Source organism: Piliocolobus tephrosceles, chromosome 5 (genome assembly GCF_002776525.5).
Source record: "Piliocolobus tephrosceles isolate RC106 chromosome 5, ASM277652v3, whole genome shotgun sequence".
In the NCBI taxonomy this organism is placed as follows: domain Eukaryota; kingdom Metazoa; phylum Chordata; class Mammalia; order Primates; family Cercopithecidae; genus Piliocolobus; species Piliocolobus tephrosceles.
The window spans coordinates 152,870,975-152,893,895 of NC_045438.1; the positions used below are offsets into that span (position 1 = coordinate 152,870,975).

The window sequence follows — 22,921 nt, forward strand, 5'->3', positions numbered from 1 at the left end:
CTGTGACAGACTGGATTAAGAAAATGTGGCACATATACACCATGGAATACTATGCAGCCATAAAAAAGGATGAGTTTGCGTCCTTTGTAGGGACATGGATGCAGCTGGAAACCATCATTCTTAGCAAACTATCACAAGAACAGAAAACCAAACACCGCATGTTCTCACTCATAGGTGGGAACTGAACAATGAGATCACTTGGACTCAGGAAGGGGAACATCACACATGGGGGCCTACAATGGGGAGGGGGGAGGGGGAAGGGATTGGATTGGGAGTTATACCTGATATAAATGACGAATTGATGGGTGCTGACGAGTTGATGGGTGTAGCACACCAACATGGCACAGGTATACATATGTAATAAACCTGCACGTTATGCACATGTACCCTAGAACTTAAAGTATAATAAAAAAAGAAAAAAAAAAAAAAAGAAATGACTTTTTACAGTTGGTTTGTTCAAATCCAGATCAGATAAGTTTCACACATTAAATTTGGTTAAAGACCAATTTTTAAAATATGACTGTTAAACAGCCACGTGGGAAAGCTTTTATTGAATCTTCCAACAATTTTACTTTCTGTTTCCTGTAACACTCCTTTTTTCCCTTTCATTTCAAACTAGTTTTTTCTTTTTGCGGGTGGCGGGGAGGAGATGGGCGGACAGAGAAGAGAATCCCAAACTTGGCATATTACAATTAAGAAATTAAAAGTTTGTTTTAGAAATAAATAGTTGAAATACCAACTTAGAGATTTGCTAGATCATATAATTAGAGTAGTCCAAAGAGGATCTTAGGAATTCCCTTTCACCGTCAACTGTATAGAATTGTCCTGAATCACTAAAAATAATGCAAGAATCATTTTGAGTATGACGTACTGCTGTATATAACTAGGATAATTTTGCCTGAGATGTTCTAAGTATTTTGATCAAATTGTATAGTGCAAGTGGTAGAACATGGCCATAAAAACTGTTTTCCTTAGCTTTTGCTTAATCTTGGTTTAAACCAGATTTACTAGTTTCCAAGATAAGCTTAGAAATTTATATTAGACTTTTACATAATTTCCTAGACTTATCTAGAGAAATATGCAAATTACTTTTGTATTAAAGAGATTACTGAATCTTTTGAATGTTGCAGAGGAATTGATCTTGTCAACATTTTATTTTTTGAAAAAGATCATAGAGTAATATGAAACTCTTTGTATGACATTGGCATTCTAATTTGGTTTAAAAAAATGCAGTTTATCAGAAGTCCACATATGGTGCTTAATCAGACATTATAGACAGAAAAGATAGAATCCTGTTTCAGAACCAGCATGCATAGTTGTGCAGGTTGTACACTGTACAATGCATAGTTGAGTCATTCATGCAAGAGTCAACTTGTATATTACAGTTTCTGGCTGATGGTAGTAAAGTGTCTGGAGGAAGGAACACCATTTCTGTTTTTACAAAGACTTTGTAGGGGCTAGCAGTTGTACTGTGGCCTCTATTTTCAGTTTCTATTTACAAATGAATATTTGTTGAAGTGATTGAGAAGAATGTGTACATGATATCTCATTTTACATATTACCACATACTATAGCTCTCACTTACTGGCAACCTCAGTTATCTGTAACAGAGTCCACAGCCAAAATAAAGTAAAACTGGACCAGTGAAGTGAAAATAAATTGTATAGTTTATGAACATCATATTTTACATTTAAAAGAGCCTGTTAATTCTATATATGCAGCTCTAGCCCATTTATCTGTTTTCCAGTGCAATAATTTAAAGCAGCAAGTAGAGGGGAGGAGACTGCTAGAGTTAAATAGCTAGCAGAAGCAGTGAGTGAGAGCTGACAGCCAGGTGGCCAATGGTAGAGAAAGAAAATTTAGGAAAGGTAAACATAAGAGCCCAAACAGACACAAAGCTACCATAGATTGGTTTCAGCTTAATAGATGAAGATGCATTTCTAGCTCAGAAGTATCAGGGGAGAGTACTGTTTTGCTGCAAAATGTAGTCAATGATGTTCTTAATACTGATCCTGAGTTATCCCAAAATGTTAAACGAGATATGCCAAATCCTCTTTAATGAAAGAAGTTTGCGATATATTTTAAAAAGCTTTTTCTCCACTAAAATTTCAAATACTGTGGGCGCTTAAAGAGATTTGAATGCTGGGTAGCATCTACTTAATGAAGTGTGCTGCTTAGATATCTTTGTTACCTATTTATTTCTCCTATGTGGAACATTACTTTTTCTAAAGATGCCAGATAAATTATGTTTCTGTGGTCTGATCACATTTAGGAATCTTTGTTTCTAAAAAAGGGACTTGAGGTAAGTGAGAATATGAAAATAAGGCCTGGCGTGGTAGTGCACACCTGTAATCCCAGCTCTTTGCGGGGGCTGAGGTGGGAAGATCACTTGAGGACAGGAGTTAGAGACCAGATTGGGCACCATAGTGAGACCAAAATAAAAGTGAAACAAATAGCTGGGCATGGTGGCACATACCTGTAGTCCTTGTTACCCAGGAGGCTGAGGTGGGAGGATTGCTTGAGCCCAAGAGTTTGAGGTTATAGTAAGCTATAATCGCACCACTATACTCTAGCCTGGGCAGCAGAGTGAGACCATCTCGTTAAAAAAAAAAAAAATTTGCTACAGATTTCCCGTTTGTGGTATCTAACATATAGTAAACACTCAAATATTTGTTGTCTTTTGAGGTACTTAATTCTTGCTTAAAAAAACAAAAGTAGCTTATCTGACCTAAAATTTTAACATGTGAAAATTTGTGGTTGAAAAGTCTCTGGGCTGGGTGGGGTGGCTCATGCCTATAATCCCAGCATTTTGGGAGGCAGCTGAGGCAGGAGGATCATTTGAGGCATGGGGTTTGAGACCACCTTGGGCAACATAGCCAGACTCTGTCTCCACTAAATAAAAAAAGAAATTACCCAGGCTTGGTGGCGGGTGACTATAGTCCCAGCTACTCAGGAGGATGAGGTGGGAGGATCACTTGGGCCCAGGAGGTTGAGGCTGCAGTGAGTCATGTACATGTCACTGCACTCCAGCCTGGGCAACAGAGTGAGACCCTGTCTCAAAAAAAAAAAAATAATAATAATCTCTTGACTTGTAAAAATATTATATTTTATATTGAATTATAGGCTGAAGACTTTAAGTGACAAGTCAAGAGAAGCAAAAGTGAAAAGCAAACCCAGGTAAGCTTGTGCTAAGATTTTAAGTTACTGTGACTTAAATTTCATACAACGTTTGGTTGTGTTCATAATTGTGTAATTATATTAATGAACCTTAGATTTGTTGAGTGCATCTGACTACAAAATAATTTATTGGTTCTTTCTAAATTTTGTAACGGAAAATTTTCCAACAAAATTGTGAAATGGTTGAAAAAATGGTAAAGTATAATTGTTTTACTCTGACAATCAGTGAGTATTATTTGATCAAAATTAGTCATTTTTAATTTGTATAAGAGCAAAATTAAAAGTCCTGAATTATTGAAAAGCAAATTAATAATGAAATACTACTTGGCAAATGAGCCTCTTTAGCTATGTTACCTGTTTTATGTGAAAACACCAGGATTGTGCTGTTTGTCCATTTTTTTAATAAAGTAAAGCATGTGACCAGATTTCATTTTCAACCTAGAGATGAACTTTGATCTTACGTATTTGTTCTTATCCAACATTATATTAAATCATTTATTGCATTGTATGCTGAAGACAATCTCTGGGGCAAAATGATGGTTGACAGTGTGTTACGGTACATTAACTCTGAAATAAAACACATTTCTCTAAAAGTTTAATAATTGTCATTAGTGATTTTAAAATATATTACAATTGACAATGTCAAAATTCTTGTATGTACCTTTGTTTTTTTTCAGTTGGCTAAATCAAGAACAGTTTTAATAAGTGTTTCTTTTGGGCAGGACTGTTCCATTTTTGCCAAAGTACTCTGCTGGATTAGAATTACTTAGCAGGTAAGTGTTTTCATTTGTAGAGGAAGGTTATACTTCTGACTGTTTTACTGACCAAAAATATCTTTTAATTTTATAGGTTAAAAACCTTAAAATAGCTAAATTTTACCTTAATGCAGTGATTGGAAATTATTTGTGTATTATTTTCCTTGAGAGCTTTCACTTTTTACTCATTAGTACAAAGTCCATTCAAACTTTGAGCAGACAAATCAGTATGGTATTTACAAGTCAATATTTTATTATGTTTATTGATAATATGTATCGTTTCTTTGTTATAAGAAAAATGATTCTGGATTTGAGGCCCCAATAATTTTGTTTTTTCACTTTGATTCTTACATCATTTCTTTTCCAGTCCATTCTTTTATTGACAAGGAGGTTAATATTAAAATATGTGGTCTTTTTAGATATAACCTCAAAAGCGCAAACAAGATAAAAATTAGACACAATGGACTTGGTCAAAATTAAATACTTTTGTGCATCGACACCATCAAGATAGTGAAGTGACAAAACGTAGAATGTAAGAAAATATTTGCAGATCATATATATGAGGAACGACATGTATCCAGAATATATAAAGAACTTTGATAACTTAACAATAAAAAGACAAATAACCCCATGAAGAAATAGACAAAAAATTTGAATAGACATTTCTCAAAAGAAGATATGCAAATGACCAATAAGCACATGGAAAGATGCTCAACTTTGTTAGTCTTCACAGAAACGCAAATTGAAACCACAATGAGGGCGGTCACGGTCACTCATGCCTGTAATCCCAGCACTTTGGGAGGTTGAGGCAGGCAGATCACTTGATGTCAGGAGTTTGAGACCAGCCTGGCCAACATAGTGAAACCCTGTCTCTTACTAAAGATACAAAAAGTAGCTGGGCCTGGTGGTGCATGCCTGTAATCCTAGCTACTCAGGGGACTGAGGCAGGAGAATCCCTTCTGAGGCAGGAGAATCACTGGAGTGCCATGGCATCATCTCGGCAGAGGTTGCGGTGAGCTGAGATCGTGCCATTATCCTCCAGCCTGGGCAACAAGAGCGAAACTCCATCTCAAATAAATAAATAAATAAATAAATAAATAAATAAATACAGTATATGGTTACAGTATGTCATTATACATAGTTCTGTGCTTACTAATGTGCCATTTGACGGATGTGTGGTAAAGATATATGTGGGAGAGGGTGTACTGCTTTTCCTTATCTGTATTTGTTATGACACAATCTCTAATACCTACATTTTCCTTTCTCCTTTCTGGTTCTTCATTGGGTTTCTTTTTATGGTTGCTAAATCTAGAGATTTTCCTTCTCTGAAGTGAAAAGTACTTAATATATTTTCTTCCTTTGTTTTGTTGCGTGAAGAACAGAAATGAACATGAAAGGAAGTGTAGTACAAATTAATCAGTAACGTATTGTTTACTATTTACATTTTATCTTTATTTTTTCTCTAGAAACTTAGTTGAAATAGCTTCATTTTACTGAAAAATTAGCTTCATTTTACTGAAAAATTAATGTTAGAGCTATCTATTTTTTGTGTGGTATTTTTTTGGGGATGGCGTTGCATTTTGGGAGTTAATGTGGAAAATTTACATCTATAGGAGAGTTTCAATAATGAGTCCATACATTGCACTGAAACAGTCTTTTCCCATTGGAACAAAAATTGAATGTGGGAAAGACCATTTTAAATAGCAAATATTTAAATCCTATTTTTAATTTTAAAAATGCAGTATACATAACATAAAATTTGTCTTAACCATTCTTAAATTGAGTAGTGCTGAGTACATTCACATGGTTGTGCATCCAATCCCAAAAACTGTTTCCATCTTGCAAAATGGAAACTCTGTACCTATTAACCAACAACTCTCATTTCTACTCCCTCCTCTCCATCCCAGGCAACCATCATTCTATTTTCTTTCTCTGTGAATTTGACTATTCTAGGAACATCATATAAAGTACTTTTGTGTGTGACCGGCTTATTTCATTTACCATAATGTTTTCAAAGTTTATGTTGTAGCATGTGTCAGAATTTTCTTTCTTTGAAAAGCTGAATGTTCTGTTGTAAGTATGTACCATATTTTGTTTATTCATCTGTTGATGGACACTTGAGTTGCTTCCACTTTTTGGCTGTTCTAAATAATGCTGCTAGGAACATGAGTGACAAGTATCTTTTTGGCACCTTGCTTTCAGTTCCTTTGGGTATATACCCAGCTGTAGAATTATTGGATCATATGGTAATTCTGTGTTTTATTCTTTCTGGAAACACCATACTGTTTTCCATAATGACTGTATCATTTTACTTTCCCATCAGTATTGTATAAAGGTTCTAATTTCTTCCTATCTTCACCAATGCTCGCTATTTTCTTGTTTTTTATTATAGCTACTCTAATGAGTGTGAGGATTTTCCCCTGTGTTTTCTTCTAAGAGTTTTTCTTGTCAAGATTGTTTTGGCTGTTGAAGGTCATTTGAGATTTCATATGAATTTTAAGATGTATTTTCTGTTGTTTGCAAAGAACGTCATTGGGATTTCGATTGGGATTAAATTGAATCTGTGGTCATTTTGCTTATTACAGATAACAATGTTAAGTATTCCAATCCATTAACATGGAGTGCTTTTTCTATTTATTGATGTCGTCTTTAATTTCTTTCAATATTGTTTTGTAGTTTTCATTGTGTGAGTCTTTCATCATCTTTGTTAATTCCCAAGTATTTTTTTTGTTGCTATCACATATGAAATTGTTTTCTTAATTGCTTTTTTGAATTATTTATTGGTAGTATGTAGAAACAACTGACTTTTGTGTTGATTTAGTATCGTACTTTGCTGAGTTCCTTTATCCTGATAGTTTTTTGTGTGGAACTTTCAGGGTTTTCTGCGTATAAGATCATATCATTTATGAATAGAGATCATTTTACTTCATTCATTCCAATTTGAATGCCTTTTCTTTCTTTTTCTTGCCTAATTGCTCTGGCTAGACCATCCAGTACTGTGTTGAGTCGAAGTAGAAAGAGCAGGCATCCTTGTCTTGTTCCTTCTCTTGATCCTGATCTTACAGGAAAAGCTTTCAGTCTTTCAACATTGAGTATAATGTTAACTATGAATTTTTATTATGTTGATATTGTTCCCTTCTACTTCTAGTTTTAATGTTTTTATCATGAAAGGATGTTGAATTTTTTTAAATAATTTTTCTGCTTGAATTAGGATGACCATGTGTTTTTTTCCCTTTCGTTCTACCAATCTGGTATATTATTACATTGACAGATTTTCATATTTTGAGCCATTCTTGCATTCCAGGAATAAATCCCACTTGGAAATTGTGTATAATGCTTTTAACATGCTGCAGAATTTAGTTTGCCAATATTTTGTTGAGGATTTTTGCATTAGTATTCATAAGGAGTATTGGTCTGTAGTTTCCTTTTCTTGTATGCCTTTGGCTTTGGTATTAGAGTAATGCTGGCTTATAGAATGAGTTAGGATTTATTCCTTCCTCTTCATTTTCTTTTTTAAAAGAATTTCAGAATGGTCGATGTTGGTTCTTTTTTAAATGTTTGGTAGAATTCACCAGTGAAGCAATCAAGTCTAGGATTTTTCATCTTGAGGTTTTTTATTACTAATTAAATTTCTCATTTCTTCAGGATTCAGTCTTGGTGTGTTTTGTGTTTGTGGGAATTTGTCCACTTCAGCTAGGTTATCCAGTTTGTTAGCATACATTGTTCATAGCACTCTCTTATAATCCTTTTTACTTCTATAAGATTCATAGTAATAGTCCCACTTCATTATAGTTTTAGTAACTTGAATCTTTTTTCTCCTTAGTCAATCTAGGTAAACATTTGTTAATTTTGATAATTTAAATTGTTTTATCTTTAATCATGTTGATTCTTTCTTCTACTCAAATGTGCTTTGGAACTCCTCCAGTGAATTATTCATTTCAGTTATTAGACTTTTAATCTCCAGAATTTCTTATTGGTTCCTTTCTGTTTTATATCTACCACTGGTAGATAAAAATGGTAATGGTATTGATGTTATCATTTTGTTCATGTATCATTTTTCACATCTGACTGGCATGAGATTGTGTGTATCTCATTGTGGTTTTAATTTGCATTGCTCTGATGATTAGTGATGTTGAGCATTTTTTTCATCTTTGTTGGCTGCTCGTATGTCTTCATTTGAGAAGAGTCTATTCATATCCTTTGCTCACTTTTTAATGGGGTTTTTTCTTGTTCATTTGTTTTAAGTTCCTTATAGATTCTGGATATTAATCTTTTGTTGATGCATAGTTTGCAAATACTTTCTCTCATTCTGTAGGTTGTCTGTTTATTGTGTTAATTGTTTCTTTTGCTGTGCAGAAGCTCTTTAGTTTAAGTCCCATTTGTCAATTTTTGTCGCAGTTGTTTGCTTAGGCCAATGCCCAGAAGGGTTTTTTTCTGGGTTTTCTTCTAGAGTTTTTATACTTTGAGGTCTTACACGTAAGTCTTTAATCTTGAGCTAGTTTTTGTAAATGATAAGAGGTAGGGGTCCAGTTTTGTTCATCCATAAATGGCTAGCCAGTTTTCCTTGCACCATTTATTGAGTAGGATGTCCTTTCCCCATTGTTTATTTTTGTTGACGTTGTTGAAGATCAGTTAGTTGTAGCTGTGTGACTTTATTTCTGGGTTCTCTGTCCTGTTCCATTGATCTGTGTGTCTATTTTTATACTAGTACTATGATGTTTTGGTTACTATAGCCTTGTAGTATGGTTTGAAGTCAGGTAATGTGATGCTTCTAAGTTTGTTCTTTTTGCTTTGGTTTGCTTTGGCTATTCAGGCTCTTTTTTTGGTTCCATATGAATTTTAGATTTTTTTTTTTTCTGATTTTGTGGAAAATGGCATTGGTAATTTGATGGGAATTGCATTGAATCTGTAGATTGCTTTGGGTAATGTGGTCATTTTAATGATATCGATTCTTCTAATCCATGAGCATGGAATGCTTTTCCATTTGTGTCATCTATGATTTCTTTCATCAGTGTTTTACAGTTCTCTTTGTAGAGATCTTTCACTTCCTTGGTTATATATACTAGGTATTGTGTGTGTGTGTGTGTGTGTGTGTGTGTGTGTGTATCTGTTGTAAATGAGATTGAGTTCTTGATCTGGTTCTCAGATTGAATGTTGTTGGTGTGTAAAAATGCTGTGATTTTATTTTAATTTATTTTTTAATTTTTATTTTTTAGTTTCTCAAATGAGTTGATGCTATGGATTTTTGTACATTGCTTTTGTATGCTGAAAAGTTACTGAAGTTATTTATCAGGTCTATGAGTCTTTTGGAGGATTCGTTAGGGTTTTCTGGATATATAGTCATGTTGTCAGCAAACAGAGATAATTAATGTGTCTTCATCTTTTCCTAGTTGGATACCTTATATTTCTTTCTCATGCTTGATTGCTTCAGCTGGGACTTCCAGTATTATGTTGAATAGGAGTGGTGGGAGTGGACATCCTTGTCTTGTTCCAGTTCTTAGGGGGAATGCTTTCAACTATTGCCCGTTCAGTGTTATGTTGGCTGTGGGTTTGTCATATATGGCTCTTATTATTTTCAGGTATGTTCCTTCGATGCCTTGTTTGTTGAGGATTTTCATTATGAAGGGATGTTGAATTTTATCAAATGCCTTTTCTGTGTCTATTGAGATCATGTTATTTTTGCTTTTAACTCTGTTTATGTGATAAATCACATTTATTGATTTGTGTTTGTTGAACCATCCTTGCATCCCAGGGATAAAACCCACTTGATCATGGTGAACTCTCTCTTAGATGTGCTGTTGGATTTGGTTTGATAGCATTTTGTTGAGAATTTCTGTGTCTGTGTTTATCAGGGATGTTGACCTGTAGTTTTCCTTTTTTGTTATGTCATTGCGAGGTTTTGGAATCAGAATAATACTAGTTGCATAGAATGAGGTGAAGGAGAAATCCCCACTCTTCAGTTTTTTGGAATAGTTTCACTAAGATCGGTACCAGTTCTTTGCATATCTGGTGGAATTTAGCTGTAAATCCATCTGGTCTAGGGCTTTTTTTGGTTGGTAGTTTTTTTTTTTTTTTTTTATTACTAATTGAATGTTGTAACTTGTTATTGGTCTGTTCAGAATTTCAATTTCTTTCTGATTCATTCTGGAAGGTGATGTGTTTCTGGAATTAATCTGTTTCCTCTAGGTCTTCTAATTTGTGCCCATAGAGATGTTATTGGTAGTCTCTGATCTTTTGTCTTTCTGCGGTGTCAGTTGTGTCCTTTTTGTCATTTCTGATAGTGCTTATTTGAATCTCTTTCCTTTTTTTCTTGGTTAATCTAGCCAGCAGTCTGTCAATCTTGTTTATCTTTTCAAATAATCAACTTTTTGTGTTGTTGATACTTTGTATGGTTTTTTGGTCTCAATTTCATTTAGTTCTGCTCTGATCATAATTATTTCTTCTGCTAGTTTTGGGTTTAATTCTTGTCTTTCTCGTTCTTTTAAGTGTGGTGTTAGGTTGTTAATTTGAGATCTTTTGTGTGTTTTGGTGTAGGCATTGAGCACTGTAAATTTTCTTCTTAATACTGCTTTTGCTGTATCTCAGAGGTTTTGGTATGTTGTGTCTTTATTTTCATTTGATTCAATTAATTTTTTTGATCTCTGCCTTAATTTCATTGTTTACCCAGAAGTCATTCAGGAGCAGGTTGTTTAGTTTCCATGTACTTGTGTGGTTCTTAGGGTCCCTCTTGGTATTTATTTTGATTTTATTCCACTGTGGTCTGAGAAGATGCTGGATATGATTTTGATTGTTTTGAGTTTATTGGGACCTGCTTATGGTTGAGCATGTGGTCAATTTTACAGACTGTTCAATGCACAGATGAGAAGAATGTATATACTGTGGTAGTTAGGTGGAGTATTCTGTAGATGTCCATTAGGTCCATTAGGTTGACAGTCTAATTTATGTCCAAATCTTTGTTAGTTTTGTGCCGCGATCTGTCTAGTGCTGCTGGTAGGGTGTTGAAGTCCCCCACTGTTATTGTATGGCTATCTCTTTTTTTAGGTTCTAGTAGTAGTTTATAAATCTGGATCCTATGATGTTGGGTACATATGTATTTAGAATACGATATCTTCTTATTGAATCGAGCTCTTTATCATTATGTTGTACCCTTCTTTTTTTTTTTTTTTTTTTTACTGTTCTTGGTTTAAAGTTTTTTTTTTATCTGATACAAGAGTAGCAACTTCTGCTCTTTTTTGTTTTCCATTTCCATTTTCCATCCCTTTATTCTGAGCCTATGGGTGTCATTACATGTGAGATAGGTCTCTTGAAGGTAACAGAGGTTGGATCTTGTTTTTTTAATCTAACTTGCCACTATGTATCTTTTAAGTGGGGGATTTAGGCTGTTTCCTTTCAAGGTTAATATTGATATGTGAAGTTTTGTTCCTTTAATAGTGTTGTTAGCTAGTTGCTTTGTAATCCTGATTGTGTAATTGCTTTGTAGGGTCTGAGCTTTGTGCTTATGTGTGCTTTTATGGTAGCAGGTATCATTCTTTCATTTCCATGTTTAGAACTCCATTGAGCATTTCCTGTGGGTCCAGTCTGATGGTGATAAATTCCCTTTGTGTTTGCTTGTCTGGGAAAGATTTCATTTCTTCTTTGTTTATGAAGCTTAGATGAACAGGATATAAAATTCTTGGCTGGCAAGTTTTTTTTTTTTAAGGAGGCTAAAAATAGGCCCCCAGTCTCTTCTGAGTGTAAAGCTTCAGCTGAGAAGTCCACTGTTAGCCTGATGGGTTTTCCTCTATAGGTAATATAGCCCCTTTCTCTAGCTTTCTTTATGATTTTTGCTTTCATGTTGACCTTAGTCTGATGACTATATGTCTTGGGGATGTCATCTTATGTAATATCTCACAGGAGTCTGTGAATTCCTTGATTCTAGATTTCAGCTTCTCTATCAAGATTGGGAAAATTTTCCTGGATTATTCCCTCAAATATGTTTTCCAAGTTGCTTACTTTTTCTTCTCTCTCAGGAATGCTAGTAAGTGAAAGATTTGTTTGCTTTACATAATCCCATATTTCTTGAAGGCTTTGTTCATTTTTTAGAAATTCCATTTTCTTTATTTTTGTCTGACTTGGTTAATTTGAACGACCGATCTACAGGTTCTGTAATTCTTTCTTCTGCTTTGTCTAGACTATTAACTATATTTTAAAATTCCTTTAGTAAATTTTAGAATTCAAGCAGTTCTATTTGTTTCTCTGAATATAGCTATCTCGTCTATCATATGCTGAATCGGTTTTCTGGTTTCTTTGTATTGGATTTCAACTTTTTTCTTGGATCTTGTTGAGTTTAGTTGCAATACATATTTTTAATTCTTTATCTGCCATCCTATACATTTCAGTCTGGTTAGGATCCATTGCTAGAGAGCAAATGTGATCCTTTGAGGTGCCAGAACACTCTGGCTTTTTGTACTGCCAGAGTTCTTATACTAATTCCTTCTCATTTGAGGAAGCTGTCTCTTTTTGACTTTACCATCATTTGGATGTGACTTTTTTTTCTTTTTTTCCTTAAGGGTATGACTGTGGTATATGTTGTGTATTATCATTTGCCTTTGTTTCTGGGTGCTTCCAGAGAGCCAAAATGCTATAGGGGTTCCTTCGTTATGGGTAGCTTCTGTGCAGTGGCTTTCTCAGATGATGCTTATTGTAGTGATGAATTGGCTGTAAGAGCTGACACCTAACACCTTATCTCCTATGGAGCTGAGGGTGTGGAGATCCCAGGGGGCTCATCTTGTGGACTAGCACTAAGCCCTTTTTGTAGCAGATTTTTATTTGGTGGCGCAGTTTGGGTTGCAGTCCAGTAGATGGCACTTAAGAGTAAGAGCTGGCAGGTAGGCTGGCGTTGGGTGGAAGCACCTGCCCTGAGCGGGCAGGGGATGGTGGTGGGAAGAGATCCAGTGGGGTGTGCTAAGGTCTTGGGGGAGAAGGTGGGTGGGTACACCCACTCCTCATCCTGTGCTGGCAAGAACGTGATCCACTTCCTATCAGGCCCCCATCACAAGGCTCCCAACCTTCATTTCATAAAGATTTTTTCCTTTGGTTCCTGTCTGCGGGTTGCAGGTTCACTCCTCTGAGGGCTGCCACCAAAATGGGCTCAGGGAGAGTCTCTTCCTCCAGATGGGAGCAGGCAACTCTGTAACTTGTCTTCCCTTGTCGGGATGTTACTGCTCTGTGTAGGGAAGGGGAGTTGGGCCCCACCCTTCCTGAAAGCTTGAGCTGTGCAGGGCTCACTTTCGGTAGAAGTGGGGCCTCCACGAGAAGCATGAAATATGTTGTGTGTCCAAGTGCATGTCCTGGCCCCTGGCAGGGAGAACACTGCTGCATCAGCAACACTGTAGGGGGATGCAGGAGATGACCCCTTCCCCACATCCATTCCTGGGTGATGATACTGCCTCTTGCAGTGGTTGGCACTGTGCCTGCATTTCCTTTGTCCCCTGGGGTGCTTTTGGTGGGCTGCACTCTCTTCCACTTAGGGATGGCCCATGCAGGGGGTTAGATCGCTAGAGATCTCACAGTTACCTGGGGAACTGCTGATTCCCTGTGCTTGCCAAAGTTAGAGTGGTTTGTGGGGTGTGTTTGCAGGGAATCTGGTGGTGTGGTGACTCAAGGGCAGAGAATCCCTGGGCAGGGCAGCATCCCACCGCCAGTGCGCGACGAGTATGGTATCTGGCACCTGAGGGGAGTGTGGACACACCTGTACACACGAGTTGGCCACTAGATTCTCCAGCCCCAGGAGGTTTTCAAATCGCCACCAATAGTGTTGCTGTGGGTCACAAGGGCAGAGGAGCACTCTCCAACAATTTGTCGGTCAGGAGATTGTTAGAGGAGTGAGGGGAGCAGAGAACTACTCCCACCTACCCTTTCCACAGGGCTCCAAGGTCCTTGAGGGTCGATCTCTGCCAGACTCTTGCTGCTTTCCTTTTCTGCACCCCAGCTTCTTCCCATGGGCACTCTGACAGGTCCTGCCTCCCTTCCCTCAGTTTTCTGTCTAGAATTTGTCCACTCACCAGTAACCTTTATCTATTTTTTGAGAAAAACCGGCTTTGGTGTCCCTAGTAAGCCATCTTGGGCCAAAAAAAAAAAAAAAAAAAAAAAAACACACCACAAAACAAAAAACAATTTCGTCTGTTATTGAATGTCCTAATCTTTAAGTGTCTGGCTCTCCAAAAGGGAAAAGAGAACAAAGAAAGGGGACAAAACCAGACGTTGGCCTTTTAAATCCTCTGAAAATTGCTAGCCAGAGCAGGAGGGGTTTTCAACAGTAGCTGCCTCTGTGTCTGCATCTCCCTGATTAGAAGCAGCAATTGTGATCAAAGCACAGACTCCCTGATGTTTGGAGCACAGGGTCCTTATTGGCCCACCTTGACTTTCATAAGCCATGTATAAGCTACTTCAGGAACAAGTGCATGGCTGCCTGTCCAGGGGTTGGGGTGGTGGATGAGTAGCTGCCATTGTGCTAAAACCTGAAGTCGACTGAAATGAACCTCAATTTGCCCTCCAGACCTTCTCCTGGAAGTTGCAAGCCTTTAGTAGATTCTAGAGTCCCAAAATAGTTACATCAGACAGATTCTGCCTGTGTGATTGTGGTCTAGGTAGGGTGACAGATTCTAGATGCTTCTTACTCTGACATCTTCTATTTCCTGAATCATAATGTTTCAAAGAGTGTAGTACAACACAGTCCACAGTTACTTTCCTATGTTCCTATGGCTCTAATGCTATATAATTAGCCCTTTCCTTTGTCTACCAAGTAAGGTAATTATTTACATATGTGTTCATCTTCCTAACTGTATTGTGAACTCTTCCACTAGTCTTCCCATAGTATACATACAATATATTCAATAACGATTTGAATGTGAGAATTACACATTATGAATGTGGCTTCTTCATTTCGTCATCATTGACTTGTGATTTTTAAAGATGTTTGAGTTTGAACACAGAAAAATTGAAGTTTACATCCAGTGTCTTTATCTCAGTAAGATGAAGTAAGTTCATATGTCTGTTGAAAGTGATTGGATGGGGTAAGTTTCAAGGCGGCATGAGATGTGTAATACCCGCTGTGTGTACTTCAGAGAACAATCCAACAGCAATAAATTTTTTTTAAGTGCTGATTGGCAGCTAAGGCCCATGGGCGGTTGGATAGCATGCATTGTAATGGATTTAATGCATTTCTTCAAACTGCTTCATGGCATAAAAGTAGAGCAGAGAACTTGAATGGTTGGGATAGTCTAGGTTTAGAGAATGCTGAAAACAGTAGGAAAGTCATACATGAACTAGTTGCTGAACTAGGAAAGTAGAAATGAGGAAGGGTGTTGTATAATGGCAAGGTGGATGTGAAAAGCATACATAATAATGGGGAGAAAAGGAAATGGCGAGATATTATGAAAAGAATGATCTGGAGTCTAAATTTGGCAAGTAAGGATTAATTTTCTCTTTCCCACTGAGTTAAGAAAATGATAGAAAATTTTACCACGAAGTCCTAAATTTTCATTTTATAATTAGTCTGTTTCTTCACTCAACAGACATTTAATGTGTCTCTTCTGTGTTAGGTTCTGTGCTAAGTACCAGGACAACAAAGATGCAAAAGTAAAATTTATCTCAGCAGTTCTGGTGCCTAACAATGCTTGGCGTTCAGTAAATACTTGTTGATTTTAATTGATACTTACATAATCTTATACATCCAAGAAAATCTAGCTTTCTGTTATTCAACAATGACAGCAGGACTGTATTATTTGTGTGACCTTCCACCTTAATTTTCATTACATGTAGACTCTAGTATCACCTGGATTATTCAGATTGATTTTCCTACTTAAATTCAATAGAAAAATTGTGAATCTGACTATGAAGGGAGGCAATATGAACTCATTAAATATGTATTCCTGTTTGGAGAAATATTGGCTGGATAGCTAGAATTTTTTAGATTGGGAATTCAGGTTTTGCATCAGCAATCAAATGAATCGTAGTTTAGAAGTTTTATTTTTTAACTTCTCATTTTGAAATAATTTCAGGTTTACAAAAAAATTGCAAAAATAGAACAAGCAATTTCAGCTTTCCCAATGTTAGCATTTCATATAACCACAGTACAATGATCAAACCAGAAAATTAACATTAGTAAATACTTTAATCCATAGGCCTTATTCAAATTCCATCAATTATCCCACCAGTGTCCTTTTTTCTGGACTAGGATCCAATCCAGGATCACACATCATATTTAGTCAAAATGTCTCCGTTGTCTTCTTTAACATGGAACAATTCTTTAGTCTTTGTCTTTCATGACCTCAATACTTTCAAAGAGTACTTGCCAAGGCTGGGCATGGTGTAGCTCATGTCTGTAATTTCAGCACTTTGGGAGACTGAGATGGGTGGATCACTTGAGTCCAAGAGGTTGAGGCTGCAGTGAGCTCAACCACTCCAGCCTGGGTGACAGAGTGAGACCCTGTCTCAAAAAAAAAAAAAAAAAAAAGTACTGGCCAATTATGTTTCAAAATGTCTATTAATTTGGATTTTTCTATTTCCTTGTAATTAACTGTAAGTTAGTACTGTTTTGGCAAGAATACCAGAAGAGTAATATTATATCCTTCCCCGTGCATCACATCAGGAGGCACGTAATGTTGATGTGTCTCATTACTGTTGACATTAATTTTGATCACTTTATTAAGGATGTGTCTGCCAGGTTTCTCCTCGGTTAACACTGTTTTCTCACTTTTAGTTAATGATTATCCTATGGGGAGATACTTTGAGACTGTGTAAATATCCTGTTTCTTTTTGTGCTTTTACCCACTGATTTTATCATCCATTAAAATTCTTTTTAAAACAATTATTACTATTGTGTTTACCAATTAGTTTTTTTTCCTCATAATTTCTTTTAAAATTACTAATTGGGGCTGGGTGCGGTGGCTCACACCTGTAATCCCAGCACTTTGGGAGGCCGAGGCAGGCAGATCATCTGAGGTCAGGAGTTCGAGAGCAGCCTGGCCAATGTGGTGAAATCCTGTCTCTACTAAAAATACAAAAATTAGCCAGGCGTGATGGCATGTACCTGTAATCCCAGCTACTCGGGAGGCTGCGACAGGAGAATTGCTTGAACTCGGGAGATGGAGGTTGCAGTGAGCCGAGATCACACCACTGCACTCCAACCTGGGTGACGGAGTAAAACTCCGTCTCAAAAAAAAAAACAAAAAAAAAATTACTAATTGTGTTTCTATTATAAGGAAAAGTTTTTATCTTCTCTGTCATTGATTTATTTATTCAATTATTTACATCACCATGGACTCAGGGATATTTGTTTTATTCTTTGAGTTATAATCTGTTACTACCATTATGTATTTTGTTGCTCCAATTGTCACAGGAAGCTGGAAGCTCCATCAAGTTGACGTATGTGTCCTTGCAACATGTCCCAATTATTTTTTGAGTGTTTCCTTTCCAGCACCGTAGGATATTCCACATTCATCTTTAGATAGTATTTCCTTTTAATGTGCGGTTTGAATTTCAAATTTTTTTTTGCTTTTTTTTTAGGTATGAGGATACATGGGCTGCACTTCACAGAAGAGCCAAAGAATGTGCAAGTGCTGGAGAGGTAAAGAATTGGCTAATCTTATACTCGTGGCAAACTTTCCTTTTTCAGTGCTAAATGGCATTTTAAAAAAATTGAATTTATAATTGTTTGTGTCAAAATGTTTTGCAGGATATCTGAAATTGAATCTAGTTGTTGATTATGAAACTCCCTGAATAAAGCACCTTTTTATCATTTCTCTGTCAAGTAATTTAGTTTAGTTGAACTAGAGAGTTTATAACTTTTATTCTAAGGACAGGTAAATACTTGTTTTATGTAGATATAATGCTCTGAATTTTAGTCTGATGAATTTGCAATATATGTAAATTATAAGACATCTTTTTCTACCCTTTATAAGATATCTCTTTCCACACTATTTAAGAATTCCTTATTATTTGGTCAAAAAAACTTAACTTTGCTCGGTCTATCCAAAATTATTAATTTGCCTAACAAATAAATACAAAAATTTCAGGGGTCATCCTCAGTTCACTTAGAAGAACAAAGTATTTTTAAGCGCTAGTGTCTTGTAATTTAAATGACTTGGTAAATGTACTTAGCCAAGATCAAATACTCTCCTCGGTGTTGTTGATGTCAATCAAACTTCATTTTTTTCTGAAATGATTTCTGTAATTCTGACTTTAAGTAAATTTAGACTGATTATCTTTACCATTTACATAAATTAGTGAAACTGTAATAATTATATACAACACAGGAATATATATGATGAAATGTAGACACTAGCATTTCTCTTAACTTACTGAGAAGAAGAAAATGTAGGTTTCTCATAGTAGGGCAGAATAGATACTTTGAAAAGCCCTACAGCTATAAAACACTTAAATGTTGGAAATGTTTTTTAAAAGTTCTTTAATATACATTAAGCTCACAAAAATTAAGGGAAACATAAAGGGCCAACAACACAACAAAACAGAACAGGGAACTTAAATCAGAGTCATTAAAACAACAAAACAAAACATGGCAGTCGGGATCAAACTACTAAAACAAAAGCTTTGGAGATCTGTGGGAGTAGGAGACTTTGTCTGTGGGGATCTGAATCTGAGACTTTTGATAAAGCTCTTTGGACTTTGAGGTGGCTACATCCCCTCGGTGAAAGCTTAAGCTAGGGAAAAAAAATGTACCTGTTGCCTAAAGGAGTCAACAAGGAAACCTGTCTGTCTTCCTAACAAGTTGGCATAGCCTCCTTTCTTGATTTGTTACCATGGTATTGGCTTCATAGGAGTATGGGATTCTAAGTTATATTTCCTGCATGATCAAGGAACCTCTAAGTTAAGAAATAAAAAAGTTGGCTGGGCGCAGTGGCTCACGCCTGTAATCCCAGCACTTTGGGAGGCCGAGGCGGGTGGATCACCTGAGGTCGGGAGTTCGAGACCAGCCTGGCCAACATGGTGAAACCCCATCTCTAATAAAAATACAAAACTTAGCCGGGAATGGTGGCGCATGCCTGTAATCCCAACTACTCAGGAGGCTGAGGCAGAAGAATCGCTTCAACCTGGGAGGCGGAGGTTACGGTGAGCTGAGATTGCGCCACTGCACTCCAGCCTGGGCGACAGAGCGAAATTTGTCTAAAAAAAAAAAAAAAAGATTTGACACCCAACAAAAACAAATGCAAATTCTCCATGGATGAAACAGTCTAAACATAGGTCCCTCAGATTTCCACAGATTAAGTCAGGCTCCCTGTCCTCAAATTAGCAAGCACACAAGTAAACCACCAAAAGTTTGAGTCACCAGAACCAAAGAGTGAGATTTAGACCCACAAAGGACTGTAGATACTGCACTGTTGAACATTGACTGTTAAGTAGTTATATATAAAATCTTTCAAGAGATAAGAGGTGGACTTAAACATGAGTAAGGAAGAAGGCACTATCAAATATTTTAGAGTCATTGAAATTACAAACCCAAAAGATGTGCTTCAAGGCAATTTGAGGCAGCTGAAGAAAGAAAGTGAAGTAGAAGAGAGAGTCAAAGAGTACACAGAAAGGATTTCAGAAAGAAAATGGAAAATATGAAAGAGGAATTGATAGGCAGAGAACACTTATAAAAATGTCTTTAGGTTGAACCAAGTGAGATTGCTAATATTTGATGAATTTTGATCTGTAAAATTGCAGTTTCGTATGAGTTAGCCCAACATATCTAGAACTGTAAACCTAAACAGTTCTAGAAAGAGCATGAGGGAAAGACAATGTAGGAAAAGAAAAATGTCTGAGAATTTTCCATAAATGAGATGTGCAAAGCCTCAGATCCAGAAAATACAACAAACAAGCAATATAATAATCCATTCCTAGACACCTCATGCTGAAGCTACAGAACCCGGTTGGGCACAGTGGCTCACACCTGTAATCCCAGCACTTTGGTAGGCCAAGGTGGGTGGATCACCTGAGGTCAGCAGTTTAAGACCAGCCTGGCCAACATGGTGAAACCCTGTCTATCCTAAAAATACAAAAAAAAAAAAAATTAGCTGAGCATGGTGGCGTGTGCCTGTAGTCCCAGCTACTCAGGAGGCTAAGGCAGGAGAATATCTTGAGCTGGGGAGGTGGAGGTTACAGTGAGCCGAGATCATGCCACTGCACTCCAGCCTGGGCAACAGCAAGACTCTGTCTAAAATAACAACAACAACAAAAACTACAGAATCCTAAAGGAGAGGAGAAAATCTTAAAATAACTAGAGAAAAGACAGATCACTTATAAATGAATGAGTTCCACAGCACACTTTTCAAACTGTTGTCAAGAATTAGAGTAAAAGCAAGACATACTCAGATAAAAACAGATTTTTCTGTCAGTAATCGTCCAATAAAAGAACTACTAAAGAATGTAATTCAGGAAAAAAAGAAACTAATTTTAGAAGATGGGTCTGAGATGTGGGAAGAAATAGTGAGCAGAGAAAATGGTAAACATAGATAAATCTAAACAAACAGTGGGGACATATATATCAGTTGTCTAATTTGTGGGGTTAAAATGATAGAATAATAATGCTAGATAACAAAGCATGTAAGATGGAAGGCAGATTATCAGCGTTCAGGCATTCTAAGACTTCTGTATTATTTGGGGGAAATATATCAATATTGATTAACCTCACTTTTAAAAGTTAAATATGGAGGGCAGAATTTCAAGGGTAACCACACACACAACAAATAGAAAGTGGTTGGGTGCGGTGGCTCACGCCTGTAATCCCAGCACTTTGGGAGGCCAAGGCAGGTGGATCGCTTGAGGTCAGGAGTTTGAGACCAGCCTGACCAACATGGTGAAACCCTATCTCTACTGAAAATACAAAAAATTAGCCTGGCGTGGTGGTGGTCACCTGTAATCCCAGCTACTTGGGAGGCCGAGACAGGAGAATCACTTGAACCCGGGAGGCGGAGGTTGTGATGAGCTGAGATTGTGCCACTGTACTCTAGCCTGGGTAGCAGAGTGGAGACTCCATCTCAAAAAAAGAAAAGAAAAAGAAAATGTTTCTTCTAAACCAGTAGAAAAAAACTAGAACAATGAGAAAGAATTCAGTCAATGCAAAAGATGACAAGAAACTAGGGGAAAACGCATAACAAGCAGAATAAACAGAATATAGTAGTAAATGTGAATATATCTGTCATCTCAGTATTTTTAAATGATTAATCTAGACTGCTAGAGGGCATATTTTGAAAGATGAGGAAAAGTCTATGAATAGTTTATAAGGTACTTACAAGGGAACACCTAGAACATTAGGACACAGAAAGATTGAATATATGGGCATACCTCAGAAATATAGTCAGTTTGGTTCCAGACCACTGCAGTAAAGTGAATATTGCAAGAAAGCAAATCCAACAATTTTTTTTTTGGTTTCTTAGTGCATATAAAAATTATGTCTATACTATACCATTGTCTATTAAGTATGTCTTAAAAAGCAATGTAATACCTTAATTAAAAAATACTTTATTGCTTAAAAAATGCTCACAATCACCTGAGCCTTCAGTGAATCATAACCTTTTTGCTGGTTGAGAGGTTTTTTGTTTTATGCTTGTAGCTGCGTATCTGCACCCTGCAGATCAGGGTGGTGGTTTCTGAAGATTGGGGTAGCTGTGGCAATTTCTTGAATAAGACAGCAATGAAGTTTGCTGCATCTATTGACTCTTCCTTTCACAAAAGATTTCTCTGTAGCATGCAATGCTGTTTGATAGCATTTTACCCATAGTAGAACTTCTTTCAGAATTGGAGTCAGTCAGCACCTCATCCATTCGTGTTTGATCATGAGATTGCGGCAATTCAGTCACATCTTCAAGCTCCACTTCTAGTTCTCTTGCTATTTTTACTGCATTTAGAGTTACTTCTGAAGCCTTGAACCCCTCAAAGCCATCCATGAGGGTTGGAATCAATTTCTTCCCAATTCCTGTTAATGATGGTATTTTGACTTCCTCCCATGAATCATGAAGGTTTCGTAATGGCATCTAGAATAGTGAATTCTTTCCAGGAGGTTTTCAATTTACTTTGCTCAGATCAGTTGAGGGAACTTCTATCTATGGCAGTTGTAGCCTTATAAAATGTATTTCTTAAACAATAATACTTAAAAGTTGATATGACTCCTTAATTCACAGGCTACAGAATGGATGTTGTGTTAGCAGGCATGAAGACAACGTTGATCTTGTACATCTCCATGAGAGCTCTTGGATGACCAGGTGCATTGTCAATGAGTGGTATTATTTGGAAAGGAAGCAGTAGGTCCCAACAATAAGCATAAAGTATTAATATTCACTAAACCATGCTGTCAACAGATGTGCTGTCATCCAGCCTTTGTTGTTACATTTATACAGCACAGGCAGAGTAGATTTAGCATAATTCTCAAGGGCCCCAGAATTTTCAGAATGGTAAATGAAGTGTTGGCTTCAGCTTAAAGTCCCTAGCTGCATTAGTCCCTGTCAAGATAGGCAGCATGTCCTTTGAAGCTTTGAGGCTAGGAATTAACTTCTCCTCTCTAACTATGAAAGTCCTAGATACCATCTTCTTCCAACAGAAGACTGTTTTGTATACTTGAAAGTTTGTTGTTCAAGGTAGCCACTTTCATCAATGATCTTAGCTAGATCTGGATAACTTGCTAACACTTCTACATCAGCTCTTGCTCCTTCACCTTGCACTTTTATATTATGAAGACGATGTCTTTCCTTAAATTTGATAAACCAACCTCTGCTGTCATCAGACTTTTGCTGCAGCTTCCTCACCTGTCTGAATCCATTTATAGAATTGAGAGTTAGGGCCTTGTTATAAATTTGGGCTTTGGCTTAAGGGAATATTCTGGCTGGTTTGATCTATCCAGATCAGTCAAACTTCCTCTGTATCAGCAATCAGGCTATTTTGCTTCTCTTCTTCTCCTCCTCTCCTCTCCTCTCCTCTCCTCTCCTCTCCTCTCCTCTCCTCTCCTCTCC

General features: G+C 36.9%; 1 protein-coding gene across 3 annotated transcripts in view; it reads left to right on the plus strand.

The window, feature by feature from the left end:
* DTNBP1 (dystrobrevin binding protein 1) overlaps positions 1–22,921 on the plus strand; it is a 153,144-nt gene that overhangs the window by 8,914 nt on the left and 121,309 nt on the right. Inside the window, exons 2-4 of one of the 3 annotated variants that reach the window (XM_023209822.2) lie at positions 3,124–3,177; positions 3,900–3,950; positions 17,481–17,541. In XM_023209822.2, coding sequence (XP_023065590.1) covers positions 3,124–3,177; positions 3,900–3,950; positions 17,481–17,541 — 166 coding nt within the window. Of the gene's footprint in view, positions 1–3,123; positions 3,178–3,899; positions 3,951–17,480; positions 17,542–22,096; positions 22,178–22,921 lie in introns of those variants that run through there. The other 2 variants (XM_023209823.2, XM_023209824.2) reach the window with 2 other exon arrangements.